Raw genomic sequence first — 20279 nt, 5'->3', positions numbered from 1 at the left:
GTCTGATGTTCTTTGTGCTGAGGCAGTGCTATGCCTGCGAGAGAAGCCGTCCTGATATGCCCGCGCCAGATGACCCTGGACTGCATCAACCAGTGATGACCCCTGTCATCGTCTGAAGTGTTTGAGGTCGGTGTCTGATGTTCTCCTGCTGAGCCTGTGCTACGCCTGAGAGAGGCCGCCTCAGTGTGCCCCTGCCAGACAACCCTGGACTGCATCAACCCGTGATGTCCTCCTGCCTTCGTCTGTTATCCTGAGACATGTACCCTTCCCTGATGTACGTGATCGGGAGCCTGGCATATTTATTTTGTTCTTGTACTGTGTCTTTAAGTAAACTTTATGCCTTCAAGAACTGAAGTAGTGCGGTGTCATGTAGTTGTGCCACCTCGTCCACAAGCACAGCTGCCACAGACCCCGGTCGCTACCCTTCCCTAGTCCGGGTAGGCCCGGGTCCCCCCTGTGGCCCAGTGGGTCCACATTCTGTCCCCATCTGGGACACTCGCCCCACGTCGTCGTGGTCGGTCAACATGGAGGCGCTGGCTCGGCCGAGTCCGCGGTCACAGCTGTGGCAGTCAGAGTTTTCATGGTGCTCCAAGTCAGTACGATGCCCATCAGATCAGCAGGGTCATCACATCATCTTGTATTCATGTCTCATCTCAGTCCCCAACATCGGCCTCATCATCACTTCCTGTACTGGAGGACTTTGGGATTTGGGAGTTCCCATATGTAAATTGGCTCCGCACATCCCTCAGCGTTTTGGTCACCACACGTTACATTATTCATGAAGGAGTTTATTTTTATATACAGTGAAAAATATAAAAATAGATTATAAATATATATGGCACCATGCACAGCCACCCAGGGGCATGGGACAAGCCCTCCGCTCTCTAAGGTCATCATACAGTCAGCGCACCATTCATTAGAGGCGGCTGTTTATAGTAGGAAGATTAAGGAAGGCTATTATTTCACAAACTAGCGTATAGTCCATTATAGAGCCAGTATATACCCGCTGGTCAGCTATAGTCAATTATAGAGCCAGTATATACCCGCTGGTCAGCTATAGTCCATTATAGAGCCAGTATATACAAACTGGTCAGCTATAGTCCATTATAGAGCCAGTATATACCCGCTGGTCATCTATAGTCCATTATAGAGCCAGTATATACAAACTGGTCAGCTATAGTCCATTATAGAGCCAGTATATACCCGCTGGTCAGCTATAGTCCATTATAGAGCCAGTATAGACCCGCTGGTCAGCTATAGTCCATTATAGAGCCAGTATAGACCCGCTGGTCAGCTATAGTCCATTATAGAGCCAGTATAGACCCGCTGGTCAGCTATAGTCCATTATGGATCTAGTACATACCCGCTGGTCAGCTATAGTCCATTATAGAGCCAGTACATACCCGCTGGTCAGCTATAGTCCATTATGGATATAGTATATACCCGCTGGTCAGCTATAGTCCATTATGGATCTAGTACATACCCGCTGATCAGCTATAGTCCATTATAGAGCCAGTATATACCCGCTGGTCAGCTATAGTCCATTATAGAGCCAGTATATACCCGCTGGTCAGCTATAGTCCATTATGGATATAGTATATACCCGCTGGTCAGCTATAGTCCATTATAGAGCCAGTATATACCCGCTGGTCAGCTATAGTCCATTATGGATATAGTATATACCCACTGGTCAGCTATAGTCCATTACAGAGCCAGTATATACCCGCTGGTCAGCTATAGTCCATTACAGAGCCAGTATATACCCGCTGGTCAGCTATAGTCCATTATAGAGCCAGTATATACCCGCTAGTTAGTTACAATCCAATATGGATCTAGTATATACCCACTGGTCAGCTAGTGTCCATTATGGATCTAGTATATACCAGCTGGTCAGCTAGTGTCCATTATAAAGCCAGTATATACCCGCTAGTTCGTTACAGTCCAATATGGATCTAGTATATACCCGCTGGTCAGCTAGTGTCCATTATGGATCTAGTATATACCCACTGGTCAGCTATAGTCCATTATAGAGCCAGTATATACCCGCTGGTCACCTATAGTCCATTATAGAGCCAGTATATACCCGCTGGTCAGCTAGTGTCCATTATGGATCTAGTATATACCAGCTAGTGTCCATTATAGAGCCAGTATATACCCGCTAGTTAGTTACAGTCCAATATGGATCTAGTATACACCCGCTGGTCACCTATAGCCCATTATAGAGCCAGTATATACCCGCTGGTCAGCTATAGCCCATTATAGAGCCAGTATATACCTGCTGGTCATCTATAGTCCATTATAGAGCCAGTATATACCCACTGGTGGGCTACAATCCATTATAGAGCCAGTATATACCCGCTGGTGGGCTACAGTCCATTACAGAGCCAGTATATACCCGCTGGTGGGCTACAGTCCATTATAGAGCCAGTATATACCCGCTGGTGGGCTACAGTCCATTATAGAGCCAGTATATACCCGCTGGTGGGCTACAGTCCGTTATAGAGCCAGTATATACCCGCTGGTGGGCTACAGTCCATTATAGAGCCAGTATATACCCGCTGGTGGGCTACAGTCCATTATAGATCCAGTATATACCCGCTGGTGGGCTACAGTCCATTACAGAGCCAGTATATACCCGCTGGTCAGCTATAGTCCATTATAGATCCAGTATATACCCGCTGGTGGGCTACAGTACATTATAGAGCCAGTATATACCCGCTGATGGGCTACAGTCCATTACAGAGCCAGTATATACCCGCTGGTGGGCTACAGTCCATTATAGAGCCAGTACATACCCGCTGGTGGGCTACAGTCCATTATAGAGCCAGTATATACCCGCTGGTCAGCTATAGTCCATTATAGAGCCAGTATATACCCGCTGGTGGGCTACAGTCCATTATAGAGCCAGTATATACCCGCTGGTCAGCTATAGTCCATTATAGAGCCAGTACATACCCTCTGGTGGGCTACAGTCCATTATAGAGCCAATACATACCCGCTGGTCACCTATAGTCCATCATAGAGCCAGTATATACCCGCTGGTGGGCTAGAGTCCATTATAGAGCCAGTATATACCCGCTGGTGGGCTACAGTCCATTATAGAGCCAGTACATACCCGCTGGTGGGCTACAGTCCATTATAGAGCCAGTATATACCCGCTGGTCACCTATAGTTCATCATAGAGCCAGTATATACCCGCTGGTGGGCTACAGTCCATTATAGAGCCAGTATATACCCGCTGGTGGGCTACAGTCCATTATAGAGCCAGTACATACCCGCTGGTGGGCTACAGTCCATCATAGAGCCAGTACATACCCGCTGGTGGGCTACAGTCCATTATAGAGCCAGTATATAATGTAGATACTATACCTTATATTCACTTGTTGGCAGTAGTGGAGTGTCGTATACCCGTCAGGGGTCTAGTCATTACCGGTTTGTGTATTTCTGTGTGTATAGTCCAATGTATAGCGGTCACAAGGTCGGTTCCAGCCGGCTGGATTTATAATAAGGTGGATATGAAGGGATCTTGGTGAATCACTGCAGTGAAGAGCCAGGTCCGGCTACTGATGGCGCTGCAGGTGTGCTGCGTACCGGCAGCTACGGACATCTGTGTAGACAGTGGTCATTTTGAGCCTGGGGTGCAGGACCGGGGATGGAAAGCTTGGAGGCAGCCCAAAACTCTGATTTACATCGTGCATCATAGGAAGGCAATGAATTGGGGGATGATAGGAGCACACTCCAACTGCAGGCCACCCCCTTATCACAGACACTAAAGAAGGTGCAGGTGGAGGACACTGCGGTGAAACACTGACAGCACAGCTGCTCTTCAGCCTCTATGAACACGTCTATGGATTGGACCTCAATCCTCAGACCCGGGACAGCCAATGCTACGGCACTTGGATCTGAAGATCATCCTCATCAGGATCACTTCCTGTCTCCCCGGGGTCATCACTGCCAAACCGAGAGGTGCGTAGCTTCCCAAACAACGGAGGGTTCTGCTGGCGCCGCAACCTGTGGATGAGAGGTATTAAGTAGCCCCAGGACCACTGCTGAAAAACAGGACAATGACCATACAGAATATGACCCCTCATCGAGGCATCACCCCAGTCAAGAGCTCAATGGCAGCATGTGATGATTGGATGGATGTAGTCTATATTTATGGGGATATAGGGTGGGTCTATATACAGTCTATGAGGATACAGGAGCGGTCTATATACAGTCTATCAGGATACAGGAGGGGGTCTACATACAGTCTATATGAGGATACAGGAGGGGTCTACATACAGTCTATATATGAGAATACAGGAGGGGTCTAAATATAGTTTATATATGAGGATATATCTTCCTACTCCTACTGATTTCAGGTGACATCTCCCCCAACCCTGGTCCACCATCCCCCAACCTCAACCCCTACCGTACCTCATATCGAAACCATAATAATCTTATTAACATTACTTGCACTCCCTCATCTCCATCTTTTAATTGTGCCCTCTGGAATCCACGGTCTGCTTGTAACAAGCTTCCTTTCCTACACAACTACTTTCTGAACAACTCTCTTAATCTGTTGGCCCTCACTGAAACCTGGATTCAGGATTCTGACACTATCTCTCCTGCTGCCATTTCCCATGGTGGCTTACAATTCTCCCATTCCCAAGACCCACAAACAGACTTGGTGGTGGAGTTGGCATACTCCTGTCCCCACAATGCATTTTCCAGGTCATCCCCCCAGTTCCATCACTCTTATTCCCTTCTTTTGAGCTCCACACCATCAGGCTCTTCCGTCCCCTCCCCCTCAGGGTAGCGGTCATATACCGGCCCCCAGGCTCACCCACCCACTTCCTTGACCACTTTTCAGCCTGGCTGCCGCAATTCATGTCCTCAGAACTACCAACTCTTATCCGGGGAGACTTTCAACATCCCCATTAACAGCCCTACTTCCACATCTGCATCCCAGCTTCTATCACTAACCACCTCTCTAGGCCTCTCGCAGCTTTCAACCTCTGAGACACACAAGGACGGTAACACCCTTGATCTGGTCTTTGTCCGGCTCTGTTCAATCTCCCACCTAAATAACTCACCGCTTCCACTCTCTGACCACAACATTCTCTCCTTCATGCTCACAAATCTTCGCCCACTCAAGCACACTCCTACCTTCCACACAGTCAGAAATCTTCAAGCCATTAACCCTCAGACACTTTCAGATTCCCTACACTCATCACTGTCCTCAGTCTCCTCTTTTTCCTGTCCTAATCTGGCTGTTCATCATTACAACGACACTCTTAGCAGCACCCTTGACCAAGTAGCGCCCCTCACCCTCAGAACCTCCAAGCACAGAGTAAAACAGCCCTGGCTCACATCGCAAACTCAACTTCTCCAGTGATGCTCTAGGAGTGCTGAACGCCGACGGAGAAAATCCAGCACACCAGAAGACTTCATCCACTTCAAATTTATGTTAAGAACCTATAACGCTGCCCTTCACCGTGCCAAACAGACCTACTTCACCACCCTCATCTCCTCACTAGCCAACAACCCCAAGAAACTTTTTGACACTTTTCACTCCCTCCTCAGGCCGAAAGCACAAGCCCCTATCACAGACATTTGTGCTGATGACCTGGCCTCCCACTTTACAGAAAAAATAGATAATATCCATCAGGAAATCTGCTCCCAACCACCAGGTGCTGTGACTCCCATCCCTTCCAGCATCTCCCCTAGCTCACTTGCCACATTTGATCCCATCACAGAAGTCTCCAGACTCCTCTCTTCCTCTTGTCCGACTACATGCACTACCAACCCCATTCCCTCACATCTCCTCCAGTCTCTCCAGTCGTCACAACTCACTTAACTGCAATCTTTAATCTCTCCCTCTCCTCGGGCATTTTCCCATCCTCTTTCAAACACGCCATCGTTACTCCATTACTAAAGAAACCCGCTCTCGACCCATCCTGCACAAACAACTACAGACCAGTCTCCAATCTCCCCTTCATCTCTAAACTTTTGGAGCGCCTAGTTTACTCCCGCCTTACTCGTTACCTCTCCACTCACTCCCTCCTAGACCCTTCACAGTCCGGCTTCCGCCCCCCCTACATTTGACTGAAACTGCACTCAAAGTGACCAATGACCTTCTGACAGCAAAATGTAACGTTGACCACCATCTCCTACTCTCTAGGCTCCAGTCACTAGGCATTAAGGACACTGCTCTCTCCTGGTTCTCTTCCTATCTCTCTGACCGCTCCTTCAGCGTTTTGTTCGCTGGCTCTACGTCATCTCCTCTTCCTCTCGCTGTCGGGGTACCTCAGGGCTCAGTCCTTGGCCCCCTTCTTTTCTCTCTCTACAGGGCCCCAATTGGACAGACCATCAGCAGATTTGGCTTTCAGTACCATCTTTATGCTGATGACACAACGATACACATCATCCCCTGACCTTACCCCCGCTGTACTACAGAACGCCAGTGACTGTCTGCCCGCAGTCTCCAACATCATAACCTCTATCTGAAACGCCACCTCTCCAAAACTGAACTTCTTCTGCTCCCACCGTCTACTAACCTCCCTAAATCTGACATTTCCCTCTCTGTGGGTGGCACCATAATAACACCCCGGCAACAGGGGCGCTGTCTGGGTGTTGTTTGACACCAATCTCATCCTTCACATCCCATATACAATCTCTTGCCCTCTCTTGCCGCTTACACCTAAAGAACATCTCTAGAATCCGCCCTTTTCTCACCATGGAAACAACAAAAACCCTCAGTCGCATTGATCCACTCCCGCCTGGACTACTGCAACGCTGTATTAATTGGCCTCCCCGTTACTTGACTATCCCCTCTCCAGTCCATACTTAACCCTGCTGTTATGTTCGGATCATAGTGACCCGTAAGAGAATTTGTGTGGCCCTGTAGATATTTTTCTATAAGTTTCTAAAACTTGAGGTTGGGTCTATTTATTGCATCTACTATTGTATAGCAATTTATTTATTTCCTAAATTATTTCAATGGGGTCGTACACGCGCTCTGCCGGGTGTATGCATTGAGATCTGTGCACCATAAAAATGGCTTTATATTCATTATTTTTGGTGCATGTGTATACATGTGTATAAAGAACGCGCTGTGTAAGAGGGCCTTATTTTGTAAAGCTGAGCTGAGCTCTAAAGGCCTCCAAATGATTTTTTTTTGCTAAGTAAAGCCCCCGTTACACACTGCGATATCGCTAGCAATATCGCTGTAAAGTCACCAATTTTATGACGTTGCAGCGATATTGCTAGCGATATCGCTGCATGTGATACTTACCTCCGACCCGCTCCCCCGCTGCTCATCGTTGGTCGCGCGAGAAGGTCCTGGATCATTTCTCGTCGGCCACTTCCTGCTGCGCTTCCTGCGGCACCGACGAGCGAGGCATGGACGCGGGCGGGAGGACGCCAGGATCGCCGCGTCTGACAGGTAAGTAGCGACCCCCGACCCCAGCGATGTCGCTGGTGAGATCTGCCTGTGTGGCAGCTCACTAGCGACCACTTAGCGATGCACCAGCGATCTATATCGTTGTCGGGACTGCTGGTGCATCGTTATGTGTAACGGTACCCTTAAGGGCCAGTCACACTAAGAGATATCGCTAGCAATATCGCTATAACTAGTGACGTTATAGCGATATTGCTAGCGATATCTCTGTGTGTGATACTTACCTACGACCCGCTCCCCCGCTGGTTATCGCTGATCGCGTGAGAACGTTCAGGACTGTTTCTCGTCGTCAGCTTCCTGCGGCGCTTCCTGCTTTGAAGACGAGAGACGCGTGGAGCCGGGCGGGAGATCTGCCTGTGTGGCAGCTCACTAGCGACCACTTAGCGATGTACCAGCGATCCTGACTGCGTCATATCGCTGGTCGGGATCGCTGGTACATCGCTAAAGGCCCCGTCTCCCTAAGCGATCTCGGTAGCGAGATCGCTGCTGAGTCACAACTTTTGTGACGTAACAGCGATCTCACCAGCGAGATCGCTGTGTGTGACAGCGATCGGCGAGCAGCCCCCCTGCCGGTATCGCTGATCACTGCAAGAAATCTCTGGACATTTCTTTTGTCGCTGGTCTCCCGCTGGCCAGCACGCATCGCTGCGTGTGACAGGCGGGAGACCAGCGATCAGGTGTAAAAAATAATAAAAAAAATAAAAAATATTATTATTCTCACCTTCCGACGTCGCGTTCAGCCATCCTGCCTCTCTCCACGCTCCGGTCCCAGTGATCCTTTGCACGAATGACCGCGAGATGTCACGGTCTCGCGGGATAACAAAGTCTCGTGGTCATTCATGCAAAGGATCACTGGGACCGGAGCGTGGAGAGAGGCCGGATGGCTGAACGGGGCGTCGGAAGGTGAGAATAACTATATTTTTTATTTTTATTCTATTTTTTACAGCGATGCCGAGCGCTCGGCATCGCTGTGCTGATCGCTGGTGAAGCTGTCTGTGTGACAGCTCACCAGCGATTACATAGTGACTTATCAGCGATCCTGACACCTTGATATCGGTGTCGGGATCGCTGGTAAGTCGCTTAATGTGACGGGGCCTTAAGTGTGACAGTACCTTAAGTCTGTCTACCTGGCTTATCTCCTTGTTTTCAGAAGGGTTCCTATCTTCTCTGATCTTATCAGTACACATATGCTAGCACACTTAGCCATTTGACCTTTCAGTGTCTTTGGACAGCAGCTCTGTACACATCTGTGTTCCAGGCTGTATCTTGGCTTTTTACAGGTATCTAGCTTGTTATGCTTTTCTTATTCAATTCTGTAAGTAGATTGTATATTGTAAAGGAATACTTTTATTTTATTTTTTTTTACATGTACTTAGTGTTATTACTGTGTGATTCTGTAAGCTATAGGTCACTGCATACTGTCTGCAAAGCTGACAAACTTTTTGCAGCTAAGAGCTGTTTTTTTTCCTTGGCTCCTCGCTTTTTTTTTTGAAGCAGGGGGTTATTTACATTTGAAAGACTCAATGTTTTTACAAGTTGTGTTATATTCTCACTGCTCTGACTGAAGGATTAGCATGTTAGATGGCTGGACATTGAGCACTGGTATGTTTTGATGTAGTATAGAAGCTCTTATTGTTTTTGAAGCTGTTTGTTTTGGTTTGTTTTTTTTACCACATATGTGTAGTTTGCTATTTTTCGTTTTGCTTATTACTAAGTTTTTTCTGAATAAAAGAAAAATAAAGATTTCAGTTTCATTTTTCTTTTTTTTAATTTTCAAACATGTTCCCATACAGTCTAGTAAGCTAAAGTTATAAAAATAATTGAGTTAGAGTATCTAAAATCAAGATTTAATAAACCGGGTCATAGTGACCCGGGAGCAATACAAGTGTATACATGGGAACAGAACAGCAGGGTTAATGCAGCAGCCAGGGTCATCCCTCTGGCTAATCGGTACTCGGACACATCCGCTCTTCGGCAGTCATTACACTGGCTGCCCATTCAGTATAGGATCCAATTCAAAGTACTTATTCTCACCCACAAAGCTCTCCACAGTGCGGCACCCCCCTACATCTCCTCCCTCATTTCTGTCTATCGGCCTAACCGACCGCTGAGCTCTGCAAACAACTTTCGACTAACCTCCGCACTAATCCGTACCTCCCACTCCCGACTCCAAGACTTCTCCAGCGCTGCGCCAATCCTCTGGAATGCTCTACCACAAGAAATTAGGACTAACCACAATTTGCATAGTTTCAGGCGCTCCCTCAAAACACATTTCTTCAGAGCGGCCTATCACGTTCACTAATCACAGTCATTCTATGTGTAAGGGCCTCGTCACACATAGCGATCTCACCAGCGAGATTGCTGTGTGTGACAGCGATCAGTGACCGGCCCCCCTGCCGGTATTGCTGATCGCTGCAAGAAACCTCTGGACACTTTTTTCGTCACTGGTCTCCCGCTGGCCAGCACGCATCGCTGCGTGTGACAGGCGGGAGACCAGCGATCAGCTGGTAACTAACGTACACATCGGGTATCCAAGGGAGGCGCATCCCTTGGATACCCGATGTGAACGTTAGTTACCAGCAAGTTACAGGTGCCGCCGCCGCCTCACGCTGGGGACCAGGAGCCCGCGGAGTGTGTACCTGCCGCCGCCGCACGCTGGGGACCAGGAGCCCGCGGAGTGTGTACCTGCCGCCACCTCACGCTGGGGACCAGGAGCCCGCGGAGTGTGTACCTGCCGCCGCCGCACGCTGGGGACCAGGAGCCCGCGGAGTGTGTACCTGCCGCCGCCACCTCACGCTGGGGACCAGGAGCCCGCGGAGTGTGTACCTGCCGCCGCCGCCTCACGCTGGGGACCAGGAGCCCGCGGAGTGTGTACCTGCCGCCACTGCACGCTGGGGACCAGGAGGCAGCAGGACGCCGCCAGGAGAGGCCGGGGATGCAGGCGCGCCCTCTGCTGGTGGAGGACTGGAACCAGCAGGCACACTTGTCCGCTGCTCCCGGGCTCGCTCCTCACCTCGGCGTGCTGATCGCTGGTGAAGCTGTCTGTGTGACTCACAGCGATCCTGACACGCTGATATCGTTGTCGGGATCGCTGGTAAGTCGCTATGTGTGACTCCAGCTTAAGTGTGCGTGTGTAGCCCATTCAGTATCTCCATCCATCCCTCACCCCCTCAGGATGGCCAGACCTTCATTGTAAATACACCATTGTATATATACACCCCTGTCCTCTGTATCTCCCCCACCTCACTGTAGAGTGTAATCTCTCACCAGCAGGGGCGGCTGATTGGGCTTTATTGTACTGCTAACGTTCTTACTTATGACTTGTGTCTGGAACTGTAAAGCGCTGTGGAATATGTTGGCGCTATATAAAGATTATTATTATTATAAAGGAGGGGTCTATATACAGTCTATATAGGAGGATACAGGAGGGGTCTATATACAGTCTATATAGGAGGAGGGTATAGATTCAAGATTCAAAGAAGCTTTATTGGCAGGACTAAATACACATTAGTTTTGCCAAAGCAAGTGTACAGAAAGGAAAAGGGATAGGGACTGTAGGGATGTTGGGAAGGGGCTGTAGGAAAGGTGGATGGGGCAGATCCAGGATGGGGCTATAGAAGTCCATGGCATAGGGAAGGTGGATGGGGGATGGGGCAGATCCAGGGTGGGGGCCATAGAAGTCCATGGCATAGGGAAGGTGGATGGGGGCAGATCCAGGATGGGGCTATAGAAGTCCATGGCATAGGGAAGGTGGATGGGGGCATGGGGAAGATCCAGGGTGGGGCTATAGAAGTCCATGGCATAGGGAAGGTGGATGGGGGCATGGGGCAGATTCAGGGTGGGGGCTAGAGAAGTCCATGGCATAGGGAAGGTGGATGGGGGGATGGGGCAGATCCAGGGTGGGGCTATAGAAGTCCATGGCATAGGGAAGGTGGATGGGGCAGATCCAGGATGGGGCTATAGAAGTCCATGGCATAGGGAGTGGATGGGGGGATGGGGGCAGATCCAGGATGGGGCTATAGAAGTCCATGGCATAGGGAAGGTGGATGGGGGCATGGGGCAGATCCAGGGTGGGGGCTAGAGAAGTCCATGGCATAGGGAAGGTGGATGGGGGGATGGGGCAGATCCAGGGTGGGGCTATAGAAGTCCATGGCATAGGGAAGGTGGATGGGGCAGATCCAGGATGGGGCTATAGAAGTCCATGGCATAGGGAGTGGATGGGGGGATGGGGGCAGATCCAGGATGGGGCTATAGAAGTCCATGGCATAGGGGAGTTGGATGGGGCAGATCCAGGATGGGGCTATAGAAGTCCATGGCATAGGGAGTGGATGGGGGCATGGGGCAGATCCAGGGTGGGGCTATAGATGTCCATGGCATAGGGAAGGTGGATGGGGCAGATCCAGGATGGGGCTATAGAAGTCCATGGCATAGGGAGTGGATGGGGGCAGATCCAGGATGGGGCTATAGAAGTCCATGGCATAGGGAAGGTGGATGGGGGCAGATCCAGGATGGGGCTATAGAAGTCCATGGCATAGGGAAGGTGGATGGGGGCATGGGGGCAGATCCAGGATGGGGCTATAGAAGTCCATGGCATAGGGAAGGTGGATGGGGGGATGGGGGCAGATCAAGGATGGGGCTATAGAAGTCCATGGCATAGGGAAGGTGGATGGAGGGGATGGGGCAGATCCAGGATGGGGCTATAGAAGTCCATGGCATAGGGAAGGTGGATGGGGGGATGGGGGCAGATCCAGGATGGGGCTATAGAAGTCCATGGCATAGGGAAGGTGGATGGGGGGGATGGGGCAGATCCAGGATGGGGCTATAGAAGTCTATGGCATAGGGAAGGTGGATGGGGGGGATGGGGCAGATCCAGGATGGGGCTATAGAGGTCCATGGCATAGGGAAGGTGGATGGGGGGATTGGGGCAGATCCAGGATGGGGCTATAGAAGTCCATGGCATAAGGAAGGTGGATGGGGGGATGGGGCAGATCCAGGGTGGGGGCTATAGAAGTCCATGGCATAGGGAAGGTGGATGGGGGGATGGGGCAGATCCAGGGTGGGGCTATAGAAGTCCATGGCATAGGGAAGGTGGATGGGGGGATGGGGCAGATCCAGGATGGAGCTATAGAAGTCCATGGTGTGATGTACAATGGCTGCAAGATATGTTTTCTGTTGCAATGTGCTAAAAAATCCTCCATTTTGTAAGAAGCTGCCTGCCAGTGTCTCAGTTACATTGCACCCTGCTGCAGCTTCCCTTCCCCCCAGGTGTTATAAATCAACTTCCTGCTGTTACAACCATTTGGCTCCTCTTCTCTCAGCTGAAAGAGAAAAAAGTGCGGGGGGGAAAAAACTCTTTGTTTGAAATCAGGAGTTTGAAGTAAACCTTTAAGAGCCTGCCCTGCGAAAGCCCTATAACATAGAGATATAATAACCATATCTCTGTGATCCGAGCGGTCCCAGCTCCGCTACAGTGTCACTTCCGAAGCTCTAACATGTCGAGAACCTGAGATATGATTTGCTCCCAAATGGACGGTCATATCGCATAGATGTTTGATGTTTTCTTGATGGGCTCATTACGCTGGGAAACAAGATACCACTGATGAGCCCATACCAGCTTCTCCCATAAAGTTATAGCTAATCTAAGTTTTGTAGCCAAATTATAACTGGGATGAAAGAGGTATGATTAACCCAGAATGCACCTCTCCGTGATGTCACATAGAAAAGTCTATAAGGCATTCCCTGGGCAAAACCAGCTCAGAAGAGCTCCAATCCTCGTGCTGACCAGAACTCCAGATGAGTAGAGATGTGTGGCTCTGCCTTCTTTCTCCGCCGCTAATTGCCGGTTCACAACAGGCAGCCCGTCCGGCGACTAATTATCCTAGGTGCAGTTCCCTGACTGACCTGAGGGTAAGGGGGCGCCGGAGAGCTGCGAGTTCCAATGTGGAACTGAGAAAGTGGGATATACATAAATCCCCGCAGTACTTGGAAGATTGATAGCAGTGGTGGGGCATCCAAATTAAACTCCCCCTGCGGCAAATTGTAGAGCAAGATTAGCTTGCTGGATATTCTTGTCACATGGTGCCAGTGGTGGGATAACTAAGATAAGCCCCCACTGCGCCTGTGATAGCCGTGTGCCGGCATTGTGTCTCGTCCCTCCGTCCGCTGATACACCCGTGTCAGTGGTGGGACTGTGACATAGTGGTGACACAGGGTCCGCTGTCCGTCATGTTTTGGTGGCAGCGGGACCCCCGTCGCTCGCCTCCGTATTTGGGAAGAACAGCGGTGGGCTGTTCGTCACATATTGGTGGCAGAGCGGTGGGATAATCCTAGAGCATTAGTGATTTGGTTTGAGCAGTCATTCCTCTCACTAAAAACCTGCACGGTTCCTGCGAGAATCCTGCATCATAGGTTTTGGAGAAGACTCAGTGGTTACTAGTCCTGAGACATTAGTGTGTACTTGCAAGTATCCCCCTCCCGTTTCTTCGTTTTTCTTTTTCTATCTTTTATTTGGCAACCATGGCAGCGATGTGAGTGGAGTGGTATCAGCAGCAGAAAAAGGACACCCTTGCTGGGTTATGCACGTACCGAGGCATAGACGCCGCAGGCGGAACCAAAGATCAAATGATCGCGGCTCTAGTGCAGCTGGACAACGACCAGAATCCAGCGGGCGCAGACGTTGGCCCAAGTAACAATGGGGCTGCAGCAGAGGCTCCACTCATGAGCGCTGGCCCCACATTCAATCAGAGCACGCTGGACCCCTACCTGCAAGCGGCCTTGGACGCACTCCCTGCCGAAGACCGTGACGGACGTCTGCAGCTGATCCAGCAAGCTCGAGAGAGAGCAGAGCAGCGAGCCGAGCGGGAGGCGGAGAGACGCGAGCGCCAAGCTGAGGCTGAGAGAGCAGAGCAGCGAGCCGAGCGGGAGGCGCAGAGGGCCCATGAACTGGAGGTACTCCAGCGGGGTGGGAATGCCCCCACATCCCGAAGCGGTGAGCCCAGCAGCGTCCAGACTCCTAAACCCCGGCTAGAGCATTTTCCCATGATGGAAAAGGACGGGGACTTGGACAAGTTTCTGCGAGCCTTTGAGAAAGCCTGCAGACAGTACCGTCTGCCCGAAGACCAATGGGCCAGGTACTTGACCCCAGGGCTAAAAGGCAAAGCTCTGGAGGCATTTGCTTCTCTTCCACAAGCGCATGATGATGACTATCGCGCCATAAAGGAGGCGCTGATCGCCAAATATCGGCTGACACCTGAGGTATACCGAAAGAAGTTCCGACACCTCCAACGTGGCCCATACGATAGCTACAGTGATGTGGTGCAAGGACTCAGGACCCACTTTGACCAGTGGATCCATGGACTGTCCGTTGAATCCTTTGAGCAGCTACGGGACCTGATGATCAAAGACCAGTTCCTGCATCTCTGCCCAGCTGAGGTCCGACAGTTCATCCTGGACCGCGACCCAACGAATGCGGACAAAGCGGCGCAGATCGCTGACAACTACGAGGCCAACCGGAAGCCCGAGACGCGGAGGCCAGTTGCCACCAGCTGGAAAGGGGGTAAGCCTGCAACCAACCCCAGTGCCCCAGCTAGCCGTCCCTCCGGAGGCCCTGTCCCTGTTGCCAACAACAGGCCGGCAACTGACAGTCGCCTGTGTCACCTCTGCAAGCGGCCTGGTCACTTCTCGTACACCTGTTCGGAAAAGCCGAAGAACCCCCCAGCCAAGGCCCCCGGGCCCAACGCCTCTGTTCTTTTGGTGGGAGGTGTGGTTGGGAGGGCTGACGACAACGTTCAACCTGTTCAGGTGGGGGCCCGTCTTGCTACAGGCCTCAAGGACACCGGGGCTGAACGAACCCTCATCCGCCCTGGACTGGCGGCCCCTGAAGAGTTTGTTGAGGGGAAAACCCTGACTGTTACCGGGATTGGAGGCACCCGTTGTCCCTTGCCAGTGGCCCGGGTATTTCTTGATTGGGGTGCTGGGAGCGGGTTGAGGGAGCTGGGAGTGTCTGAAAATTTGCCCACTGATGTTTTATTGGGGACTGACTTGGGGAGGATGGTTACATACTATGTCCCTGACACCCTTCCCCAAACTGATAATAAGGGTAACGTTAACCCTGATGATGATGATGATGAGAAACTGAATGTGTTACCTACTAACAACCATTCTTTCCCCAGGTATGATGCTGATGCTGATGTGAATGTACCAAAGCAAACTGATAACCATTCTTTTCCTAGGAAGGATGATGATGATGTTGATGTATCTGTGCCGACTGAACCCGTTAACCCTTTCTTTGAAACGGTAGATGTGTCCACAGGTACCGAAGTGCTCAGCTCCGTCACTCTGCAGAGTGAGACGGCTGAGGAACCCCTGGCAGGAGCAAGCAATGGTGCTCAAGGAAATGGGGAGGTGCATGGGGACCATGAGGAAGGTAATGCCATGCAGCTGACCAGTGCCACCGAGGAAGGTAATTGGCCCATAAGTAGCACTGCTCCTTAAGTGTTGGGGGTGGATGGGGAGGTAGAGCCCAGGGCAGCACCGGCTGGTGGGTCTGTACAAATCCCCAGGGAGACAGCATACATAGCAGCTGTCACACGCAGTCAGAGTGCCCAGATCGCAGGTAACGCACTGTCTTCTGGACCCTCTACTGCTACAGGAGAGACTGAACCAGAGGTGAACCCAGAGCCGGTTCCAGAGGGACCCAGTGAAGAGGGGACCCTGAAGTCACTTCTGGCAGCCTCCAGCATGGAGTTCCAGGCTGCTCTGCACTCAGATGCCAGCCTGGAGAAATTGAGAGGTCTCGCCAAGACGCCCACCTCCGAGTCTGATAAGGAGAAGGTGTTCTGGGAACGAAGAAGGTTGTACCGGGAGACAGTACCCGGAGATCCTAAAAAGGAGTGGTTGAGGGAAAGACAGCTGGTCGTCCCCTATCAGTTCAGAACTGAGTTGTTGCGGATTGCCCATGAGATTCCACTCGCTGGACACTTGGGGATCAGCAAAACAAAGGCACGGCTGTCTCAACACTTCTATTGGCCCAAGATGGGGACAGATGTAACACACTACTGCCGCTCCTGTGCCACCTGTCAAAAAGTGGGTAAGGCGGGGCCTGCTCTTAAGGCTCCCCTTATTCCTTTGCCGGTGATAGAGGAGCCTTTCCAGAGAATCGCGGTGGACATTGTAGGACCGCTGTCCGTCCCCAGCAGCTCCGGAAAGCGATACATTATCACCGTGGTAGACTACGCTACCCGGTACCCAGAGGCAGTAGCTCTGTCTTCAACCAGGGCAGATAAGGTGGCTGACGCACTGGTGACCATCTTTTCAAGAGTAGGATTTCCCAGGGAGATGCTTACCGATCAAGGGCCCCAATTCATGTCTCGCCTAATGGAGGCTCTCTGTGAGAAAATGCAGGTGACGCACCTGGTATCGAGTCCGTATCACCCACAGACTAATGGTTTGTGTGAACGCTTCAACAGTACCCTCAAACAAATGCTCAGCATGCTGGTTGAGACCCAAGGGCGCGACTGGGAGCGGTACCTCCCACACCTGCTGTTCGCTTACAGAGAAGTTCCGCAGGCCTCGACCGGGTTCTCCCCCTTCGAGCTCCTGTATGGCAGGCGAGTCCGGGGACCCCTTGGGTTGATAAGAGAATCCTGGGAAGATGAGCCAAACCCCACAGAAGTGTCCATCGTGGATTATGTCATGCGCTTCCGTGACAAGATGCAGACCTTGACGCAGTTGGTGCATGACAACATGACGCAGGCTCAGGCTGACCAGAAGCGCTGGTACGACCAGAACGCCCGGGAGCGGACCTACCAGGTGGGTCAAAAGGTGTGGGTGCTGGTCCCTGTACCAACGGATAAGCTTCAGGCAGCCTGGGAAGGCCCGTACGACGTCCACCAACAGCTCAACCCGGTCACCTACGTGGTCACGCTTGACCATGCTCGGGGTAGGCGCAAGGCCTTTCACGTCAACATGCTGAAGGCGCACTACGAACGTGAAGCTTGCGTCCTACCGGTCTGCAATCTGCCAGAGGATGGGGAGGAAGATCCCCTCCTGGACATGCTGGCCCAGGCCAAGGCCAATGGGTCCATTGAGGACATGGAGATAAGTGGTTCGCTCACCGTGTCCCAGCGGTTGCAGTTGATGGCCACCCTGGAACTCTTCCGGCCCGTGTTCACCAACCAACCGGGGAGGACGGAGTTAGCGGTTCATGAGGTGGACACCGGGAATCACGCCCCATTACGGCGAACACCTTATCGGATCTCTGAAACAGTGCAACAAGTCATGCGCCAAGAGATCGATGAGATGTTAAGGCTGGGGGTGATTCGACGGTCAAAAAGCGCGTGGGCTTCACCTGTAGTCCTCGTGCCTAAAAAGGATCGAACCACCCGGTTCTGCGTGGACTACAGGGGGCTCAACGCCATCACAACCTCTGATGCCCACCCGATGCCGCGCATCGAGGAGCTGCTCGAGCGGTTGGCAGACGCCAACTACATATCCATCATGGATTTGAGTCGGGGATACTGGCAGATTCCCCTGAGCTCTGAGGCGCAGGAGAAATCCGCCTTTATCACCCCCTTTGGACTGTACGAGTCCACGGACATGCCCTTCGGCATGAAGAATGCCCCTGCCACTTTCCAGCGGATGGTCAACCACCTGCTTCGGGGACTGGAGGAGTACACGGTGGCGTACTTAGACGATATTGCCGTCTTCAGTTCCACCTGGGAGGAACACCTTCAGCACCTCCAGGAGGTGCTCAAGCGTCTTCACCAGGCAGGCCTGACCATCAAGCCGGGGAAGTGCCAGATAGGCATGCACGAGGTCCACTACCTGGGGCACCGGGTAGGCGGGGGTTTCATGAGTCCGGAGCCAGAAAAAGTGGACGCAATCGTGTCCTGGCCCACCCCCAGGACCAAGAAACAGGTGAAGTCCTTCTTGGGCACTGCAGGGTACTATAGGCGGTTCGTACAGGACTATAGCGCCCTTGCGAAACCCTTGACTGACCTCACCAAGCAGAGGCTACCCCAAACAGTCAGTGAGGCGGCTTTCCAAGCTTTGAAAGCAGCCCTGTGCAACTCTCCAGTGTTGAGAGCAGTCGACAGCAGTCACCCGTTTCTGGTACAGACCGACGCCAGCGAGTTTGGCCTCGGTGCTGTGCTTAGCCAGGTCGACTCGGGAGACCAAGAGCACCCCGTGTTGTACCTGAGCCGGAAACTTTTGCCGAGGGAAGTGGCATACTCGACCATCGAGGAGTGTCTGGCCATGGTGTGGGCACTGCAACGTTTGCAGCCCTACCTGTACAGGCGCGCCTTCACGGTGGTAACCGACCACAACCCTCTGAGCTGGTTGCACACAGTGTCGGGAACCAATGGAAGATTGCTCCGCTGGAGCCTTGCCCTTCAGCAGTACGACTTTACTGTAAAACACAGGAAGGGCAGTGAAAACGGCAATGCCGATGGTTTGTAATGCCGGGGCGAACCCGCTGAGGTGCGCATGGCCGATTACCGAGAGGTAATGCCTCCTTAGCGCCCTCTTAAGGGGGGAGGTGTGATGTACAATGGCAGCAAGATATGTTTTCTGTTGCAATGTGCTAAAAAATCCTTCATTTTGTAAGAAGCTGCCTGCCAGTGTCTCAGTTACATTGCACCCTGCAGCAGCTTACCTTCCCCCCAGGTGTTATAAATCAACTTCCTGCTGTTACAACCATTTGGCTCCTGTTCTCTCAGCTGAAAGAGAAAAAAGTGCGGAAAAAAACTCTTTGTTTGAAATCAGGAGTTTGAAGTAAACCTTTAAGAGCCTGCCCTGCGAAAGCCCTATAACATAGAGATATAATAACCATATCTCTGTGATCCGAGCGGTCCCAGCTCCGCTACAGTGTCACTTCCGAAGCTCTAACATGTCGAGAACCTGAGATATGATTTGCTCCCAAATGGACAGTCATATCGCATAGATGTTTGATGTTTTCTTGATGGGCTCATTACGCTGGGAAACATGATACCACTGATGAGCCCATACCAGCTTCTCCCATAAAGTTATAGCTAATCTAAGTTTTGTAGCCAAATTATAACTGGGATGAAAGAGGTGGGATTAACCCAGAATGCACCTCTCCGTGATGTCACATAGAAAAGTCTATAAGGCATTCCCTGGGCAAAACCAGCTCAGAAGAGCTCCAATCCTCGTGCTGACCAGAACTCCAGATGAGTGGAGATGTGTGGCTCCGCCTTCTTTCTCCGCCGCATGGGTTTGCCTAAAGAGTCATGAACAACCGTGAGTGTACCTGTTTTTAATCCCTTTATTTTATATCTGTACTGTACATATTTTATGTCTCAATTTTATAGCAACTTTTATCTGTAATCACTGTCCTCTTTCGGAAAATAAATGATTTAATATTTAGCCTGTCTCCATGCTCTAAGAATCGAACTATACGCCTTTGATAGATAATCGCTACTAATTCAAGGGGTTTGCCACGGACCCTCTTAATTTAACACTGTGAATTAAGTAACCGTGACTGGTGGCAGCGCGTTGTGTACGGCTATTGCGGCTTGCTGGCAGTACAGAAGGGTCTTATATTGCTGAATGAGGGGCTGCAGCCACAGCATTGATAACTCCCTTACTGCAGAAGCCTAATTGCCGGTTCACAACAGGCAGCCCGTCCGGCGACTAATTATCCTAGGTGCAGTTCCCTGACTGACCTGAGGGTAAGGGGGGCGCCGGAGAGCTGCGAGTTCCAAAGTGGAACTGAGAAAGTGGGATATACATAAATCCCCGCAGTACTTGGAAGATTGATAGCAGTGGTGGGGCATCCAAATTAAACTCCCCCTGCGGCAAATTGTAGAGCGAG

General features: G+C 51.4%; 1 protein-coding gene across 2 annotated transcripts in view; it reads right to left on the bottom strand.

Annotated features, from left to right (window-relative positions):
- Window positions 1-772: 772 nt before the first annotated feature.
- Window positions 773-20279, bottom strand: part of CCDC102A (coiled-coil domain containing 102A) — an 89510-nt gene continuing 70003 nt past the window's right edge. For both annotated transcript variants that reach the window (XM_073565088.1, XM_073565089.1), the window contains exon 9: window positions 773-4011. In XM_073565088.1, coding sequence (XP_073421189.1) covers window positions 3888-4011 — 124 coding nt within the window. In that variant the 3' untranslated portion in view covers window positions 773-3887. The remainder of the gene's footprint in view (window positions 4012-20279) is intronic.

The sequence above is a fragment of the Dendrobates tinctorius genome, unplaced genomic scaffold (assembly GCF_039654945.1).
Source record: "Dendrobates tinctorius isolate UK_male_01 unplaced genomic scaffold, ASM3965494v1 ptg000538l, whole genome shotgun sequence".
Classification (NCBI taxonomy): domain Eukaryota; kingdom Metazoa; phylum Chordata; class Amphibia; order Anura; family Dendrobatidae; genus Dendrobates; species Dendrobates tinctorius.
Note: the sequence above shows the minus strand (reverse complement) of the source record. Positions and strands in the feature narration are given on the sequence as shown.